Here is a 19,403-nt window from a genome sequence, read left to right as displayed (position 1 = left end):
GTTGGCTTCTCAAGAACCCAGCCCAGCTTTCCGTTTAGGTTAGCTCAGAGTTTCTCAGTCCAAGCACACTGACATGTTGGGTCAGACAATCTCTTGGTCTCAGGACTGTGTGTTATTAGGGCGTTGGGCAGAATTCCTGGCTCTTCCCACTAGATGCCAGTAGCATTACCGACCCCAGTCATGACCATCAAAAATGTCTCCAAGAACACTGTCCAGTTTTGCCCTATGACAAAACCATCTCCCGTAGAGAAGCCCTAGTCTCGCTTATTTTTGAACATTCGCCAAGCAGAAGCCCTCTCCCTGTTCCCCGTCCATGTCTTCTGCTTGAAGCTTAAAAATAGACTATTAAACTATAATCCTTTTTATCAGAAACCTGTGCGTGTCTTTTCCAATTTGCAAGCAGCTCAACACAGCTCTACTAAACTGTTCTTCGCAAGAACCCTGGAAATGGTGGAAAAAGAGCATCGTTGGCCCAGTTTTACCCTGAAAGACAAGAGATTCTAGGTTAAGGGACTTCCCTGGGGCCACTTGTTGAGAGCTGGAGCTAGATCCTGGGCCTTCTGGCTACTGACCCATCTTTTTTTTTTTTTTTTTTTTTTTTAAGATTTTATTTATTTATTTGACAGAGATCACAAGGAGGCAGAGAGGCAGGCGGGCGGGCGGTGGGGGAGCAGGCTCCCCACTGAGCAGAGAGCCCGATGCGGGGCTCAATCCTAGGACCCTGAGATCATGACCTGAGCCAAAGGCAGAGGCTTTAACCCACTGAGCCACCCAGTGCCCCTACTGACCCGTCTTTGACTCCCGGGGGAGGCAGGCTACATCTTATTTATTTATTTATTTATTTTTAAAGATTTTATTTATTTATTTGACAGAGAGAGAGCACAAGCCAGGGGGAGGCAGAGGGAGAAGCAGGCTCCTCACCGAGCAGGGAGCCCGATGCAGGACTCAGTCCCAGGACCCTGAGTTCATGCCCTGACCGGAAGGCAGACGCTTAACAGTCTGAGCCACTCACACGCCCAGGCTGCATCTTTAATGGAAGAGATGGGCGAGCTCTCAAAAGCAGGAAGCCCAGTTCTGACTCCCAGGCTTCTGTCATGAGGTCATGTGGTACAGAGTAGGTCCTCTGGGTGGGAGCCAGGCCAGAGAAGGGGAAAAAATACCCCACCTCCAAGCCTCGAGGCGAAGCGTTGGCCATCCAGCACTTGGGTGTTTCAGGTCAACAACTCCGGCTCTTCTGTTTGCATGTGGGGAGAGTGGGAGCAACCCCTCTGCTAATAAGTCAAAGTTGAAAAGTCTTTCAAACCACCGATGTCTCTCTGACTCTGCACACTCGTAATTCCACGTAGGAAAGAAGATGCGTGCTGGGGTCACCCATGAAAACGTCTTCCAAGTGCATCAGTTGCTATGTTGAGGACCTATCTACCTACACTTAAATGAACGTAGTAATCATCGCCATAAGTCAGATGGGAATTCTAAAGTGTTTGTCAGTGCCTGAAAACATTTCTGCAAGGAAGTTAAAAAGCAAAAATACCAGGCGCCTGGGTGGCTCAGTTGGTTGAGCGACTGCCTTTGGCTCAGGTCATGGTCATGATCCCGGACTTCCAGGGTCAAGTCCCACATCGGGCTCCCAGCTCCTTGGGGAGTCTGCTTCTCCCTCTGACCTTCTTCTCTCTCATGCTCTCTCTCACTCATTCTCTCTCAAATAAATAAATAAAATCTTTTAAAAAGTAAAAAAAAATAAAAAAAAAAAAACACAAAAATACCTGGGGCACTTGGGTGGCTCAGGCGGTTAAGTGACCGACTCTGGATTTCCATTCAGGTCGTGATCTCAGGGTCGTGGGATCAAGCCCTGCGTGGGGCGCCTCACTGAGCGTGGAACCTGCTTGGCCTTCTCTCTCCTCTGCCTCTGCCCTCCCCCCCTCCTCACTCCTCCTTCCCCCTAGCTCATATGCTCTTTCTCTCTCAAATAAGTAAATAAATCTTTTTAAAAAAGAGCAAAAAGACAAAATAAGACTAAACATTAGATCTCTTCTTTCTCTACCTCCTTCCCAGGGTTCTCCAAACATATACGATCACGAAATCACTATAGAAGCTGATGCCTTTTTGCCCGTGGATGAAACCCTGATTCCTACAGGTTGGTGAACTCCAGCTATTTTTATGGGAATGCAGAGCTGCCCTGTGATTGGGAGATAACTGAAACCTCATTTCCCTCAATTTATTTTCTCTGTTGGCCTGCCAGATTGCCTATAATTACCATGATGAATCGTTTATGTTGGTTAAGGTTGGGTGACCATATAATTAAACACCCAAGCCAGGACACTTTTGAGAGGGAAAAGGGATGCTGTTAATAATTAAGCTGGGGCAACAGGGCAGTTCTAAGCAAACTGGGTCAGACGGCCATCCTAGCTGAGCCTTAGATGGCAAGAGTTTCTGTTAATATGTAAATCAGCTACTTCTTAGCACTTCAGCAGAGCTTAATTTACCTGAGCATTACCTCACCAGTGCAGGACTCCGACAAAACACAACAGTCGTTTTTTTATCAAGGAGGAAAGGTCGTACCCTGGGCAAGATCAAAGCATCTGTCACCTCTGAGACAGAGTTGGGGGGATGGGGTAGCATGGGGAGTCCAGAGTATCAAAAGGAAAGGTGAGGTGTCACCACCTCAAACCTTACAGGTGTGTGTGTGTGTGTATGATGCACCTCCTACCTTAACTGGATTGAGATCATCTTGGTTATTATTATTTGTGATCAAAACTATCTTAGTTCAAATAAGCATATCTATAGCCCCGTAGAGATAGAAAGTAGATTAGGAGGTTGCCAGGGGCTGAGGACAAAGGCAATGGAGATTGACAGTTGGTACAAGATTTTGGGGGGTAGGGTGATGAAAAGATTCTGAAATTAGATAGTGGTGATGATAATATCCTGTAAATACACTGAACACCTGTAAATACACTAAACACTACTGAACTGTGCACTTTAAAAAGGTGAATTTTGTGGTATGTGGATTATATCTCAATTAGAAAGAAAGAAAGGAAGGAAGTAGAGAGAGAGAGAGGGCGGGAGGGCGGGAGGGAGGAGGGAAGGAAGGAACACACAAACATGGCTCCTACCTTGTCTCCAGGATTAAGTGGTGTAGATTTGTATTAGATCACAAGTGCACCGCCATCTGCCTCCAGGGATGGATAACCGCAAGATGGCGGGCGGGGGTGCCGTTACTTGTGGCAGCTTGTAGAAATTCACTTGAGGTGATAAACCCGAAGCAGTAGTTAAATATTCTTATTAGGATTTCATTAAAATCAGGGCTGAGGTAAGTATAGAAGGTTTAGTCAAAGAAAACCAAAGTAAACAAAAGTAGAGGATGAAGGGAAAGATCAGAAATCCAGAACCATGCAGACATTTTTGCATCAGTTCCTCTTCCCCTGGGAAGAAGGGCTGCCGCCCGCTGCCCCTTGGCTGGCCAAGATCTCCTGCCTGTGTCCGACAGAGACCTAGAGGTGTTATGTCAGAGCCCTTTTGTCAGGGCACTAATATCCTGTGGTCCACTGTCTAGATATCCATTCCGAGCTCCACAAAAGGGCACTAGTATCCTGTGGTCCACTCTCTAAATATCCATTCCGAGCTCCAGCATTCCATCAGCCTGTCTGCTGGTAGCTACTTGTGGAAGGTCAGGAAGCCCTTTCCCCTTGTTCCCACTCCCTGGAAGGGTGCTACTAATTTATTTGTCTCCTCTGTTGATGAAGAGCTTAGATGACAGAATGAACATTCTGAAGCCAAGGCCACCATCAGAAGGAAATAATCAAGTTTTACATCACCACTAATAAGATGTCTTGTATCTTCCTTATATGATGTACTAGAAAAGCACATCATCTGTGTCGTAGTCTGTCAGAAATGCCTAACCTCATTCCATTCAGGGGAAGGCATCGTGTGAACCCAACTGAGGGACAGTCTACAAAGTAATTAACCAGTACTCTTCAGGAGTGTCAAGGTCATGAAAGACAAAGCAAGACTCAAGAATGGTCACAGAAGAGACCGAGATAAGGACAACTAAATGCAGTAGGAGATCCTGGACTGAATCCTGAGCCAGAAAGGGGGCGATAGTGGGAACGCTGGTGAAATTCTACTGATGCATGTAGTTAATAGTATTGAACCAATGTTAATTTCTTTGTTGTGATCATTTTACCATGGTTATCTATGATGTTAACATTGGGTAAAGGACAGGTATACAGAGATGTGCTTTTTTTTTTTTTAAAGGTTTTATTTATTCATTTGACAGAGATCACAAGTAGGCAGAGAGGCAGGCAGAGAGAGAGAGGGGGAAGCAAGCTCCCCACTAAGCAGAGAGCCCTACATGGGGCTCGATCCCAGGACCCTGAGATTATGACCTGAGCCGAAGGCAGAGGCTTAACCGACTGAGCCACCCAGGCGTCCCCCGCCTCCTTTTTTAAGATTTTATTTTTAAGAAATCTCTATCCTCACCGTGGGGCTCAGACTCACAACCCTGAGGTCAAGAGTCCCACACTCTACTGACTGAGCCAGACAGGCACCCCCAGAGATGTACTATTTTTATAACCTCTCTGAAGTCTAAAATTATTTCAAACTAAAAACATTTTTTTAGGGGGTACCTGGGTGGCTTAGTGGGTTAAGCCTCTGCCTTTGGCTCAGGTCAAGATCTCAGGGTCCTATGATCAAGGCCCTCATGGGGCTCTGCTCAGCAGGGAGCCTGCTTCCTGCTCTCTCTTTCTGCCTGCTTCTCTGCCCACTTGTGATCTCAGTCTGTCAAATAAAGAAATAAAACCTTTTTAAAAAAAAAACAAACAAACATTTTTTTAAAAAGCCTAGATCTCCAAGTAGGATATTGTTTTAATTTTCCTGGACACCTGCCTTACTTTATAGGCAAGGGCTTTTTAATTTTGGCCTTTTCAAAATAATGGGGTTGCGTTTATGGCCACTAATTCAAAATTTTTATGAGAAAAATGGTAAGAATGTGAGCATACGAAGCCGCAACTTCCAGGAACAGCAGGAGTTAGAAACCCATAACTGTAGGAACTACAGAGCTAATTAGAATAATAATGAGAAATCAAGATAAACGGATTAAGAATTTTTGCATTGCAGTTTTCCTCCTCCAAGGCTGGGTTTAAAGGCTTTTACATTTGTCTTGGTAACATGTGTCATCTTCTGATATTTATGTGACTCAACGTGAGGATGAGTAAGCTTGCCCATCCTGTCCTAGATGCTGCGGGATTGCATTGGAACTCTGTCTTGCGCACTCCAAGTGGGAAATGGTGGTGGCTCCTGTTTTGCGACTGATAAGGGAGAAAATGAATTCAGTAGCTTCTAGGTGGAGGTGATGGAATTAGTGTATATTTATTTGTGTATACTTATAAAATCTTATGCTGTCCTGTTGCATTTTGATCAGACGAAAAATCACAAAAATGCATAATTCATGCCATGTAAAGATTATTTGTCACGATGGTGAGAGAAAATTGTGGCAAAGCACTGCAGAGCTTAACATGTCATCCAATGGAATGTTGAAAACTCGTTTAGCACAGGTGTGCACTGTGAATGGTTTTAGGATCAAATTCTGTACTTTGTTCTCATTTTGAACACCTGTGAAGCTGAGTAGGGCTGTAAGGGCTGTGGACCCTGGGTGGCAAGAGCTCTGGTTTTGGTCTCGGCGTTGCTGTTAACTTTTAGGCAGCCTTCAGTGTATGCGTAACGCTTTAACATTTAACTTCCCTACACCCTCATTTCCTTTTCTGCAAACGGGAGGAATGTTGAACTCAATCTGATTTTATGGATCAGTAAATTTTCTTTAAAAAATAATTTGAGAGACTTACATAGGGTTGCCCAACTTCTTTTCATTTTGCCAAGTTAGAAAGCCATCATAAATATAGGGCTGTTAAAACTAATGGGAAGTATGTATACTATATTTCAATTTAAAAAATAATTTAAACTAACCTGGGTAAAAATGAGGAACAGAAATAAATAGACGAGTGGTGTCTGGCTGGTTCAGTAGAGCATGGGACTCTCAATCTTGAGATCATGAGTTCAAATCCCATGTTGGGTGTGGAGCCTAGTGGAAAAAAAAAAAAAGAAAGAAATAGACTACATTTATTTTTTAAAAAACCAAGCTGCCATTTATAACCACCACCTTCTTATAAGAGAAAATATTTTAACACCACAAAAGTGGGGAAATTTTAATCTCAGAAGAACGCCCCCTTCAATTGAATTCATCTTGCTTTTTAAAGAAATGTGATAGATTATCCAAATATATCTGTTTTCTGTAGACCAGTAAAAATGTTACCACGACTTATGATAGTGAACCAGTCTGAAAGATCACTCGTAGCTCTTACATTATGTGATCCTATGAGGCTCTTAATAGAACATCTTACTGCTATTTTTCTGCTGTCTTTCAAGTCCATTAGAACTCTGTCATGAAAGTAATAAGTTGTAAAAACTTCAGAGCACATGCGAAAATCCGTTAAGTCTCTTTACCTATCCGTACATTAGCTCAGTCCTATAGATGTTATATCTGTTTGCCCAGTGACATTTAACTGAAATTATAGGGTTGTTTCCTCTTCCCCTTTGTCAGAAGTGCATGAGAAACAAGTGAATTGTATATTAACTTTGGAACTACCTCCAAAAATGGGCAGTCACTTCCAGTCTGCCCTGCCCTGATGGAAGAATTCACATGTCTGAGCCTCTTTCAGCCAAGAGCAAATCTCTGGGAGCCTGGATTTCATCAGATTCTTAACACGGACCCAAAGCCCATGAGCATGTGGCTTAATTCTGAGACCAGTCCAAAGTCATTTGGTCCTTTGGAAATGCCTCCCCTCTGCTGCTGGGCTCGCCAGAAGTCGACAGTCTAGTGGAGGAGTCAGCCAGAATATTACCCATTAACCTGGAAAACGTCGGGAGAAATAGAACTCGGAGACTTGACTTGGTTCAGAGGAAAAGCGCTGCCAGGGGCTCCCAGATGGAGGAGATGAGAGTTAAGTAAAACCTGAAAGGGCAGGTGGAGATTCGCTAGGCAAGGAGGAGAAAGGTGCTAGGCTGGCCGGGAGTTCAAGGCCGATCTACACAGGGCAGACTCACAGGTGTTCTCGAGTCCAGTCTTAAACTTCCGGACATCCAGCCAGAAGTGGACTCAACCACAAGGCCACTTCCTTGAGACGTGGTACAAGAAACCTGTTAGACCAGCCACACTCCGTTAAGAGTTCTGGGGATTGATACGCAGTATCTAGAGATTGTGGTTGTGCTGAATTGAGAAAAAGGAAGATACACTGCTTATTTGTGAGGTGACGTGAAGGCTTATGATAATAACAGCTAATATTTCAGAGAGGACTTTATACATGATAATCCACAGCAGAATCCAATAAGGTTGGTTCTGTTCATTTCTCTTATTTAACAGACAGGGCACCTGGAGCCCGAGAAGTGTCAGTAACTTACTGGGGAATCACCCAGTTAACAAGTGGTGGGAAGCTGGATTCAAACTCGGTAGTAAAGCTCAGAGTTATTCTCCGCGCCCCTCAGTAACCTCAGAGGTCCCTGTGCTGTTGCAACTAGTTCTCTGGTGATGCAGCCCTTGTCCTGCTTGTTCTTGGTCTTCTCGTCCACCAGCTCTTGTCATGAACAGGCTCTTGTTGATCTCCCATCGTCCGCTGTGCATGCTGGGCATCTCTGCGGAAGGTGGTAGGAGGTCCACCAACACAGCAGAAGAAAAGCTTCACCGTGGGCCTGGATAGCTCTTGGTGATCTGGAAGATTCACTTACAGTGAAATGCCTCATTGGAGCAGCCCGGTGCTGGGCAGTGAGTTCATGCTAGACCCTTTGGGCTCTCCCTGGAGCTGCTGCCTGGTCTCAGGGAAGCCCTGCAGAGGTTGGTGGGCTACGCTGGTCCCCTTGTGTGTGAATGGCTTTTACTCTACCATGAGTTATTTTGGGCACCATCCCCACTCTCTGCTTTCCACCCCAAATCCTTGTTTGTGTTCTTCGGGTTTTTGTTTTTTTCTAAAGATTTTATTTATTTGTTTATTTATTTATTTGACAGAGAGAGCACAAGTAGGTAGAGAGATAGACAGAGGGAGAGGGGGAAGCAGGCCCCTTGATGAGCAAAGAGCCGGATGTGGGGCTCGATCCCAGAACCCTGAGATCATGACCTGAGCTGAAGGCAAGAGGCTTAACCCCCTGAGCCACCCAGGCGCCCCTCTTTGGGTTCTTTTTTAGATTTCTCATTTTAGGGTCATAAAAATCCTCCTTGTTTTGACTTGGAGCACTCAGAGAGAAAAGTCTTTCTCATCATCGTTGTATGAAAGAAGAAACCGAGAACTCCTTACCTGCTCCCGATATCCCGAGAAGAGACAGCCACCAAACATGTCTGGAAGGGTAGCTCCGCAGGAGAATTTGGGGTGAATTTGGAGGAAGCTCGGGGCAACATTGTATAACCATGAGGGCTTTTATCAGATCATTCTTTGAATTCTGTGTGGGTTTGTCCCAAATGCTGCTTCTGACAAATTGCAATTTCTGTAGCTTCATTTGGCCAGCCTTCTCCTGACTTTCTGCCAGCGCCCCCCGGGCTTGCTTCGAAGCTCGTGTCTTTCTGTGATACAAAGATGTTTAATAGTCCCGGGCCCTGCCTTTTGTGACTATTAATTTATACTTACGCTTGTGTTTCTTTTCTTTTCTTTCTTAAAGATTTTATTTATTTATTTGACAGACAGAGATCACAAGTAGGCAGAGAGGCAGGCAGAGAGAATTGGGGAAGCAGGCTCCCCGCTGAGCAGAGAGCCCGATGCAGGGCTCGATCCCAGGACCCTGGGATCATGACCTGAGCCGAAGGCAGAGGTTTTAACCCACTGAGCCACCCAGGCGCCCCTACGCTTGTGTTTCAACTCCTTCCTTTTGTTTTCCCCTCATAAAAATTGTTTCTGAGGGAAATGCTGATGTAAATCTAAACTTCGAGGGTGTTTTTCACCTTGGTCATAGATATTCGGTAAGTAATATTTCAGGTGACTGGAAAACCCATTGTCACGAGAAAGTAGCACCTCTTAGTGTACGGTAGCTGTAAATCTGTGGCTAAGGTATTCGGTAAAAGGGGGCCTCCCCCCTCCCCCATGTGTGTGGGGAAGGGGCAGAACCTTGGCCTCCATTTTGCCTGTTGTAGGGCTTACCGATGGGGCATGATCGCACAGAGAGGAAAGGGTTGCCTTGGCATACAGTTGGAGGGAGCCAAAGCAAGTACATATCATGAAATCCCCTTGCCTTAAGCTCCTAGCCCCCACTTAGACCTCTCCCCCAGGCAGTGCCCTCAGACCGCGGGGAGGCTCGGGCTCCTGCTTGGCTTCTGCCTTTCTTCCTGCTGGCAATTTGGGGAGCATATAAAATATCTTCAGCCCTTTCATCCAGTAAGACACAGAAGACAACAGCCTATATTACGTGGCTTCCTCATTTCTCCCTTTTTCTGTGTTCCTATTAAAAAGCTATCCTTTTCCCAAAGTTTAGGGGAAAAGCCTCGGCAAGTCTTCGGAGGGGTCCGTTCAAATAATTTAGTCACATACACCGCCCCCCTGCTTTCCCCCTAGAAATTTCTGCCATTCTGTCGTTCCTGGAAGCTTCCAGGCAAATGCAGGCAAACAATGTCCTTTGTGTGTTAGGCTGCAAGACTCCAGCATCTTTGCTTTTCTCTGGGGGTAGAAAATAAAAAGGAAGAAAATCGGTTGAATAAAAGAAGAGAATCCATCACCTCCCTTCTGAAGCTGCTGCTCTGGATGTAATTCTGGGTACTTTGGAGTTGGCAGCGGTGTTGGGTCACGTGGTCCTTGCTCACAGGTGTCTCTGGCGCCACCACCGGAAGGGCCTCTCTGGAAGGATGTGAACTTGGTTCACCCGGAGACCAGGAGCAGCGTCTGCAGCCAAGCCGGCAGGCTGGGTTTGCATGTCGGCAGTCAGCAGAGCTTTGCTTCTTCTAAGCAGTTGCTCTTCCCTACTTAAAAAAAAAAAAAAAATGCAGCCCATAGTGGGAAATTGCATTTCCCACTACTTAGGATGGGCTCCTGCTCTGTTAACTGGGGCATCCTCAGATCCTCTTGATGTCTGTTTCTGTTCATTGTTGTTAGGGCTGTCCCTGTAGCTTCCCCAAAGTACAACTCCCAGAAGCCGTTTATCAGTGTATAATCAGTGTCCACAGAGAGAGAACATTCCAGTGCCGGATCTCTGTGCAGCCATGCTGGCCATTTAGCTTCAGGACCCAAGTTCAGTTGTCCTGTCCTGGGGCAGCAAGAGGAAACCGGTCCCTGCAGCCCTGCTCAGGTACAAAGCCCGCTAAATGTGAGCAGGTGAGAAAATCCAGGCCTTCTGTCTCCCTGGGGATTAATTCATTCCCAGGGTTGTAAACATTACACGTCCCCCTTGCGCTTTATAGAACTGTGAGACTTGGAGGCAGTGCGGGCGACCTGCCCAGTGAGATATTATCATGTACACAACATTGTGCAGAACCAAGCACGTGTCTTTATAGGCATTTTTTTTTTCCTTTGAATTTTGCTGTTCTTTACTTGCAGTCGTAGATGAGGAATGAAGAAAGCAAAACATGAATGCTTTGACTAGGTTTTTGCCTCTTAAAGTAACATTAGTAAAATTCTATCTTATTCTTTTCCTTGAGAAAAGATACCTTTCATTTTTATAGAAATCTACACAACCCACTCTGTCCCCCGGCCCATCTGTGTTCGCTTGCTGTTCTTGCTGCTCGTGGTTTTTGAAAGCGCCTTCTAAAATTACATGAAAGCAACGCTGTTTTGACAAAATTAGAATTCTGGTACGAAAGGCTTACCATGAGGCTGTGGAGAAAGGCCCAGCAAAAACCTTTGTATTTTATTTCACCCTCTCTGGGTTCAGCCTACAATTCCGTCAATTTTATAATTACTTCCCTAGGGCAAGTCCAATTCTCTGCCCGGGAGAAATAACAAATTCCGAAGTTGTCTCCCGGTTCAAAGACGGTGCAAATGAAGACTGTTTTGATCTACATGTTTCAGTCATTCTGGAGCTTCTTACAGAAAATTCCTTTAGACTTTCTATGATTCTGAAATGTTGGGCATCATACTTGCTTCAAACCTACATCAGCATGTGTCCTCTTTCTTGGCTTCCCACTTCCCACTACCCGGTAGGATTAGTCATCAGGTGCTGCCGTTTTTTTAAAACTAAGACTGTATTTTTTTTTTTTTTTTTAGAGAAATTTTAGATTCACAGCAAAATAGAGCCAAAGGTCCCATATACCCATGCCCCCACATAGGCATAGCATCCCCCCTCCCTTTTCAACATCCCCACGGGAGTGGAGCACTTGTTATGACTTGATGAAACTGTATTGACATACCATCATCACCCGAAGTTCAAAGTTCACAGTAGGGCTCACTCTTGGACAAATGGGTGATGTCATGGGTCCATCATTGTGATAGCACGCAGAGTACTCACTGCCCCCCAAATCCTCCGGACATATTAGCTTCAACCATCCGTCAGTCCACTTCCTCTTTCCTTTTGAGTCTCCCCTCCCCCCCAGTATTGGTAATCATCAAGGCATGCTGATTTCTAACTCGTAAGTATTTCTTGAATCTGTTTCCTCAATGTGTATTATTGATTATGTGGTTCTAGTTCCGTCGTCACTATCCTGGTTAGGCTGTCTTGTCTTGCCTAGATCACTGCCTGGCTTCTATGATGAGTTTTTCAAGTTGGGATCAGTGAATGAACAAATCAATCTGGAAAATAGCTAACTGGGGGGAAAAAATCTCTTTAGCTCTAGCTTGCATCTGGTTACTAAAGTCTATCTAAAATGCAGATCTTGCTTGCAAACCCTACAGCTTAAAAACCTTTTAGGCAGCTCCTAGGCCACACACCAGCTGGCCTCCCAGACCCACCAACTCCCAGCAGGCCTCACTCATACCCCACACACCTGCCACCCACGGGGACCACCCAACTCCCCCTTCTCTGTTGCATAAACCCCTGCTTTTCAAGGCTATACTTTCTCCTTAGAAATCTTTCCCCCACTTCCTGGAAACAATAGATTCTTTGTTGTTCAAGGGTTTGTGTAATGACAGAAACTGCTCAGAGCTCGCCCTGTACCTGGAGCTCCCCTTTCTTATCTTCTCCTCCACAAGTCTGCCTGACATGATCTATCAGGATTTAGTTACGGGGCTAAAGTAGGGAGCTGGAAGTGAGCTTCAGGCTTGCTCTCTTTGGCTTAAAGCTAGAAAACTATGCTAAACACAAAAATGAAAGAGCCAGGCTGTATGTTCTAGGAACAGGTAGTCCTTCCTTTCCCTACACTTAGTCTCTCTCCGCTCTTCTCGCTTCTTGACATTGTTTTCGACGGAGCATATGAACACAACAGCGCAGGATAGCCGGGATTCAGGAAGCCTGGGCACAGGTCTCCCTTCTACTGCCCACCAGCTACACGCCTGAGGCAGCCAGGAACACCTGCAGGGCCTCGTAACCTAATCTGCTAACTCTCATCAGATGCGGGTTACAGCCGCTGAACTCCGAAATCCTGTCAGTTTCTTACCCTGATTCAGAGACTCCGTGGAACCTCTAACCCAGATATCCATAAGCAGGACCCATACATGGGTGTCTGGGAAGATGATGAGAGATCTTTGGGGGCTTCCTGGGCTCCTAAATTCTGTGTAAAGCCCTGTATGAGCTGATTACCTCATTGTGGTCCGCAGAGGGTTTGTCTTGTGTGTGTGTGGCGGGTTGGGGGGGGTTGTCTGGTCTTTCTTCCTCTCTCGAGGTAATGATAGTTTATGGCTATCCTACTCTGTATTATCATATAAGCTAGCCATTGTTTTGGAGATGAGCAATAGTGTATTCTCTCTCTGATAATCTTCAGGGTGGCTTTATGGGGTTTTTTTTGCTAATTCATCACCAACTGATTTTCTGAAGGCGGCTAGAAGACTAGCTAGAGGCGGAAGACCGCACTCCCAGAAGGAAAGTGACTTCTCCAAGTTTCCCTCTAGAGGAGCAGCAGCTACCAGGGGTGAGGCCTGGAGGGCCAGCTTCTCTGTTTCTGCTTCATCAGATGAATGCAGTTGCCTTTCCGTTTCCACCAGCCCATGGTGCAGTCAGGACTCCAGACCTGGCCATCGGTCCGTGGAGTACAGGGGCAGGCAAGCAGCAGGGGCCTCACCGTAGGCGGGAAGCCAGAGCATGGTGTCCTGGTTGTCACCCTCGGCTCTGCAGTTCCGGAGACAAGCACCTCTAGCTGTGGGCGTTCTCTCCAAGTTCTTCTTTTTCTGTTCTCCCTTACTGGCAGATAGTGGGCACCTGCTCTGTGCCAGTACTCTGCCAACCCCAGGGAAGCCATGTTGAACAAAACGGATCTGCCCTCAGGTGCCTGGGTGGCTCGGTCAGTAAGCGTCTGCTCAGGTCATGATCCCAGGATCCTGGGATCGAATCCCTGCTTAGCAGGGAGCCTGCTTCTCCCACTCCTACTCCCCCTGCTGGTGTTCTCTCTCTCTCTCTCTATCAAGTAAATAAAATCTTTAAAAAAACAAATGAAAAAACAGAATCTGCCCTATCTGCATGGAGAGCACATGGCCTGTGCTTACAGAAGTAAGGCTGGTGTTACTAAGGAGAGGATTCGAATAACACTAAAAAAGTGAATATTGGTACTTATGGGATGTTAGTTACATGGAGCTGTTTCTGTCTGCTATGACAGGTCCCTCCTAGACAGTTCAAGGAAATTCATGGCAGAAACTTTAAGGACCTCTCCTGGTAGCAATGATACTCGCCAACCGGGTGTGTTACTCAATCCTTCTCTATAAAAGGGCCCCCAGAACAGTTTTACGAGGTTCCAGAATAACTCCCGAAGCAGTACTTGTGTTCCCTGCCGGAGAACACATCCCTGCTACAAGACTGGCAAACATGAGCCAGCATGGTGGAAATCTGGCAGGAAGAAGGCTCAGAAATTAGCACTTGGCCAGGCGTTATGTAACTCCCATGAAAATTTCAGACTAACAGCAAGTACGTTTGCCAGAAGAGATGTTATTTGCCAAGCTCTGACTACCACCCTTGGAGAGCTGGTGTTTAACACCCACCTTCCCCACCCCAGGTCTGGCCAGGGGCTGGCTCTAGCACATTCCTTCAAGGTCACCCCATTCTGAAGGAGCTGAGAGGAAACTGGGGGCTCTGCACTATGGGCCTGAGGCCGATTCACACAAGTACTCAGGCAGACTTAGATTCAGTTCAACGAGCATTTATGGAGCGCCTCCTGATTGCTACCTGCTTCCTGAGGCGCTGGCCATGGAAGGGTGATCAAACACTGTCTCTGCCCTTGAGAAGCTCCCAGGGAGTGAAGAATCTAATGTGGTCGGGACAGTAGAAGAGGTAATGCCCATGGGGCTAAGGGGCCCCAGAGACAAGGGTGGGAGGAGGCTTTCTCAAGATCACCCTGAGCTGCAAGAAGTTTCTTAGTGTCTGTGAGGACCTAGCAGCAAGGAGAGTGAGATACATTTGTGAAAGCACCACCGGTATTGAAGGTGCAAGGAAAGCTTAGATGAAAGGCACCAAGGGAGCTGGTCAGAGGTAGAAGGGAATGAGAGAAGAGGTGACCGGAAGTCTCGGAGTGACCAACAGTGTCTGTACTCCGGAGAGTGCTCTCCCTGCGGAGGCCTGCGGAGAGTGCACGGGCCCGGTGGCTGCTCCTGCCGACCCCATTTCCCAGAGTGGCGGGGGTAGAAGCCAGGCTCTGGCAGCTGGGGGGGCCACTGAAAGTGAAAAAGGAGAGGCAGGGAGCCTAGGCCAGTGCGGAGTTCCCAACCAAGGCAGCTTCCTTGAATACAAAATCACTAAAGCCAATGAACCAGAATCTCTGAGGTGGGGGCCCCTCCTCAGAGATTCTGGTTCATTGGCTTTAGTGTGGTGGCCACTGAGCTAGAGGGAACCACTGGTGCTTTCAGGAACCTGAGAAGAGAGGAAGACAGGGTGCCTCCGTGAGGTGCGGATGCAGGCTCCAGGAGAAGGATTTTTCCAGGGAGAGGAGCTGGTGGAGGCTTAAGTGAAATGTTTGTCAAAGGGTTCTGGGTGTAAGGACGGAGGCCGGGAATCTGGTGGCCTCAGTTGGTGCTGCTGGGAGTTTGCTCCAGGTTCTCTCAGGAGCCTCCAGTAGGGAGCAGAGAAGGTGGACTGTGGGATGATCCAGAGCTGGAGTTTTGTCAGGTAGGAGGGAGGAGTTGCTAAGAGCGGTACTACCCAAAGCCGTTCAGGTCATAGACCTGGGGCGTAGGGACATAGCGAAGGACACAAGGGGCCTGACATAGGGACCTGACCAACGCTCTGACAGGGGAACCTGAAGACCATGGGAGGGTTCGGGTCTCTCAGGAATGCCCCTGGGGGAAGGCTGCAGACAGACAGTGGGCGCACTTTCCACTGGCAGCAAATCCCCGGGAGCCATCTTGATGTGAGTCTAGGATGGAAAAATTCTCTGCGTGAAAATGCCTTGTGTGGGCCCAACTGTGAAGTATAAAATTGCTTTCTCACCTGAAAACCACATGTAACTGGGTTTAGCATTTTATGCTTCAGATGACATGTAATATCCAGAAGCAATACCCTCCCCCCAGTGCTAGTCAAAGTAAAATCAGAAAATGCTCAGTGAAAAGGAAAAAAGAAAAAGAAAAAGAAAGAAAACAGCAGTAGATAAAGCCACAAACCCCAAGCTTCGGCAGAGGGAAGAGGGAAAAACTGCAGCAGAGACAAGCTTTGAGGTTGTGTGATCTATGAAAATTTATAGAAATGTTACCTCAAAAAAAAAAAAAAAAAATCCCCGGGTGCTTTATTTGCCAGCCACTGGAATGAAGACAAATTCCCACCCAGGGTGTTGCTTTTAATTATCATTCTCTTTATGTTGTTTCTTAAAATACTAACAGGCATTCTAGAGATGATATACCAAGATGGCTTAATTAGGCGTCAGATGAGTACCTGTGCCCACGAGCCCCCTTACCGCTGGCTCCCTTATGCAAATCTGACTGACTTCTGAACCTGACTAGATAAAGCAGCAGACAGAATTGGAGCAGCTGGGCTGGCAGCACAGCTGGGCTGTCCCCATGGAGACCAGGCTCCCCTGGCAAGGCACTCTTTCCAGTCCCCCAGCTTTTTTCCCCACCCTACACCCCCTTTTTTTCTTTACTGAGGTAAATGCGCAACACATCTGAGCCTGGGTCTCCCTCAGATGGTCTCCACTCAGGCTCAGTGCTGTCGTGCTCACAGAGATCACCTGGGGAGCTTGTTAATATGCAGGTTCGGACTCCCTCGGTCTGAGAGGGAGAGCGTCTGAGTCTGAGGTTTGGTTTCTAAAAAGCCTCAGGGATGGTCCTGGGCCCACCCTTTTTCTAGCGACCTAAAAAGTTCGAGAAAGCTCTGTCTGGCCTCAAGTTTGTTACTTTTTTCCTTGTTACCTGCCCCTCTCCTTTGCTCCCCTCCCCAGCAGCCGTGCTGTCCTCCTGCTGCGCCCTGAGCTGCCCTCCCCACTTGAGCTCTTCATTTTCCCGTGTCTGGGCCTCTCTATAGGTCTTTCTACAAAGAGCGCTTTCAGCCAACGGACTTCCTATATAAGACAAGCTAACAATTTGATTTTAAAAAGTGAGAGGAGGGAAGTAACTAGATATCACAGTGTGTCCCTAAGGGGAACAGCCTGCTTCATTGTGTTTATCACGTGGACCAACAGATCGACAGCCTTGGAAGGTCACAGTTGGAAAAGCTGAGTCCCAGACTGTGGTTCCGTGGGCACTCAGGTGCCTCCAGGTCAGGAGGGTCCCTGTCCTTCTTGGGTCAGCATGTCCGAAAGGCCTTCCAGAAATTGAGCTGGAATCTTGTTTACGTACAGCCAGCTCCATCTTGCTTACTTCTTGGCTGAAGGCCTTAGAAGGTAGTTGTCCTGTTGCCCCCAAGTCATTGCTTCTTCCGGAAGAGCTGTTCTTCTTCTGCCATGAGTTGGCCATTCTGGTCATGGTCCTCTGATTCTGCTTCTCTATGTCCAGGGCTCGCCGTCTGGGATGCCCGCGTGGCACAAAGTTATCAAGAACTGTCACCATCTCATGATTCTTTCTGTGACTCCCGTCGAGCTCACTGCCAGCCACATCCCTGAAGTCGTTTTCACACGTGCTATGGCTCGGCTGCCTCTCCCTAGTCTGTAAGAATATTGTAGTCTTTAGACTTCACGTTTATGAGAATCAGTGTAACCAGCTAAGATCCCAGGCTCTGGAACCAGACTGCCGAGGGGCGAAGCACTTCATGGAGAACCATTTCATTGTTAGTTAACACCTTCGTGATTATCATCATCCCCACTGTGCTAAGCACTTTGCCCACAGTAACCGTTTTAATCCCCATAACAACTTCAGGGGACAGGGACTAGATTGTCCCAATTTTGCAAGGAAGGAGAGGGAACCTCCGAAGATTCTTTTTCATGCCCAGGGTTGGAGTTACAATGTAAAGCCAGGCAATGACCTTTGCTTTTTGGTTTCTGGCTTTTTTGGACACAAATGGAGGACCGTCTCCTCTGCCTTTATTTACCGATTTCATCTTCTAACCAGTGCTCTACCTCCCCTTGGCGCTGTGTCTCAGATTCTTGGTTCTGTTACCCCAAGCGCATCTGCCTCCCAGCTTCACCATGTCTGTCCCAGTTTGAGAAGAATACCTTCTCTGTCTTCATCTCGATCATCCACAGATCAGAGGCCACGTGACAACTCCCTGGGGATCCTGCTCCCTGAAGCCCCTGGGCTCCATCTCCCAAAGCTCCCCCACGCCAGCAGCTCTGTAACCTGGTCAGGGAACCCCAGGGTGTAGCCCGAGGATGATTCGTATTTGAATATATCTGTATCTGGCTCCTAGTGAACATGCTGCATCTTGCCTTCCAAGATACCATTCCATTCCAGGGTTCTTCCCAGGACAGAGGGCAGCTCCTAAATGTATAGTTTGTGAAGTTGACCCTCCAGGCAGGGCCAGTTGCGAAGACTGAGTCGAATGCAGGTCTGCAGAACATACAGACCAGGGGTGACTGATCAGGTCCTGCAGATAATGAGACCTAGGAGGTTGGCTCTGCATGTCAAGGCTCCCTTCCTTCTGACTCCACAGGCCTTCTGTGTCCCGACTAAACCATAGGAGGGTGAGCAGCCGTGGCAGTCAATATTTCCGTGTAGGGGGAGTCTCATTGGAAGGGAGGCTGGTGTGTGCCTTGAAACTTAAATCGTACTTTATTTAGGGCGATTTGCAAGAAAGGGGAGAACTGATGGACATAAAGCCATTTCTTGGTGCTGACTGGAAAGGCTGGACTGATTTCTTCCCTCTCCCCTCTACTGGTTCTGTTCTCCGATCCTGGGCCATCAGGGCAGTTTGGCTCTCTTTAATTACCACCCTTCTTGGCTTCCTGTGACCCATGACCGGGGAGCCTCTTGGCTTGGCTCTTGGAGGACAGCAGGAAGCCATGGATCTGCCATGAGCCTGAGCTCCCTAATATTGCCACTGTCGTTAGAGCCCACCCAAGCTACTGTGAACTGCAGAACAAGGAAAACGTTTCTGCCCCAACATGTTCCCCTTTTGAAATCCTCAAGCAAACACCGAACACTGTCTTCCTGTGTAGTCAGGCAGAAGGGCTGTCCCTCTCCTGCTGGAGCCATGAGGGACCATGGGCAAACCGAGCCCAGTGGATCCAGGAGGATTTGGGGAAGGCAGTCTTGGTTCTCACAGATTGAGTCTGCCCTAGCAGTGCACGCAGTCTTGGGCAGCAGGTGCCCCACCAGGATGAAAGTGATGGGGACAGGTGAGGGAGCTTCCTCTGGGAATGGAAAATGCCTCTGACCTTAGTGAATCCTTGGTATGATGTTGAATGCCTAAATACTAATATTGATACATTATCAGGAAAACAAAGTGGTTAAAGCATGGACCTGAACCCTCACTGTTTAGGTTTAAATCCAGCTCTGTGACATTGGATCATTTATTTAACCTCTGCAAACCTCATGCGTAAGATAAAGGTAATCACTGGACCTACTTCATTGGTCACAAAGATTAAATGACATATTACAGATGAGGTGCGTAGCACAGCTCCTGGCATTTCATAAAAGCTTTGTAAGGATTAACTGCTATTATTCCCATCTTCATCACCATCGCCGCCGTTTCTGAGTGTTGGTTGTGTATACCAGCCACATACATGCGTTAGCTCATTTCACTACCCTTTGAAAGAGGCGTCATGCCTCAGTTGTGCCTCAGTCGAGGAAACGGACATCTGGAGAGGTTAATTAGGCTGCGCCAAGCTAAACAGGTAAGTCACTGGGAAGTCATGATTTGGAGCCAAGTCTCCCTAACACCAGAGTCTCTGCTGTTCTCCCCTCTGGCCATGTCCCATGGAAACAGCTCTGTTTCAGTACGTCCTG

At 47.3% G+C, this 19,403-nt stretch overlaps 1 protein-coding gene across 1 annotated transcript in view; it reads left to right on the top strand.

The window, feature by feature from the left end:
- The window catches only part of GALM (galactose mutarotase), a 51,105-nt gene that overhangs the window by 19,169 nt on the left and 12,533 nt on the right, over positions 1 to 19,403 (top strand). The window contains exon 4 of the mRNA XM_032352933.1: positions 2,053 to 2,134. Coding sequence (XP_032208824.1) covers positions 2,053 to 2,134 — 82 coding nt within the window. The remainder of the gene's footprint in view (positions 1 to 2,052; positions 2,135 to 19,403) is intronic.

This window comes from Mustela erminea, chromosome 7 (genome assembly GCF_009829155.1).
Source record: "Mustela erminea isolate mMusErm1 chromosome 7, mMusErm1.Pri, whole genome shotgun sequence".
NCBI classification, from domain to species: domain Eukaryota; kingdom Metazoa; phylum Chordata; class Mammalia; order Carnivora; family Mustelidae; genus Mustela; species Mustela erminea.
This window is presented reverse-complemented; position numbering and strand designations above follow the sequence as displayed.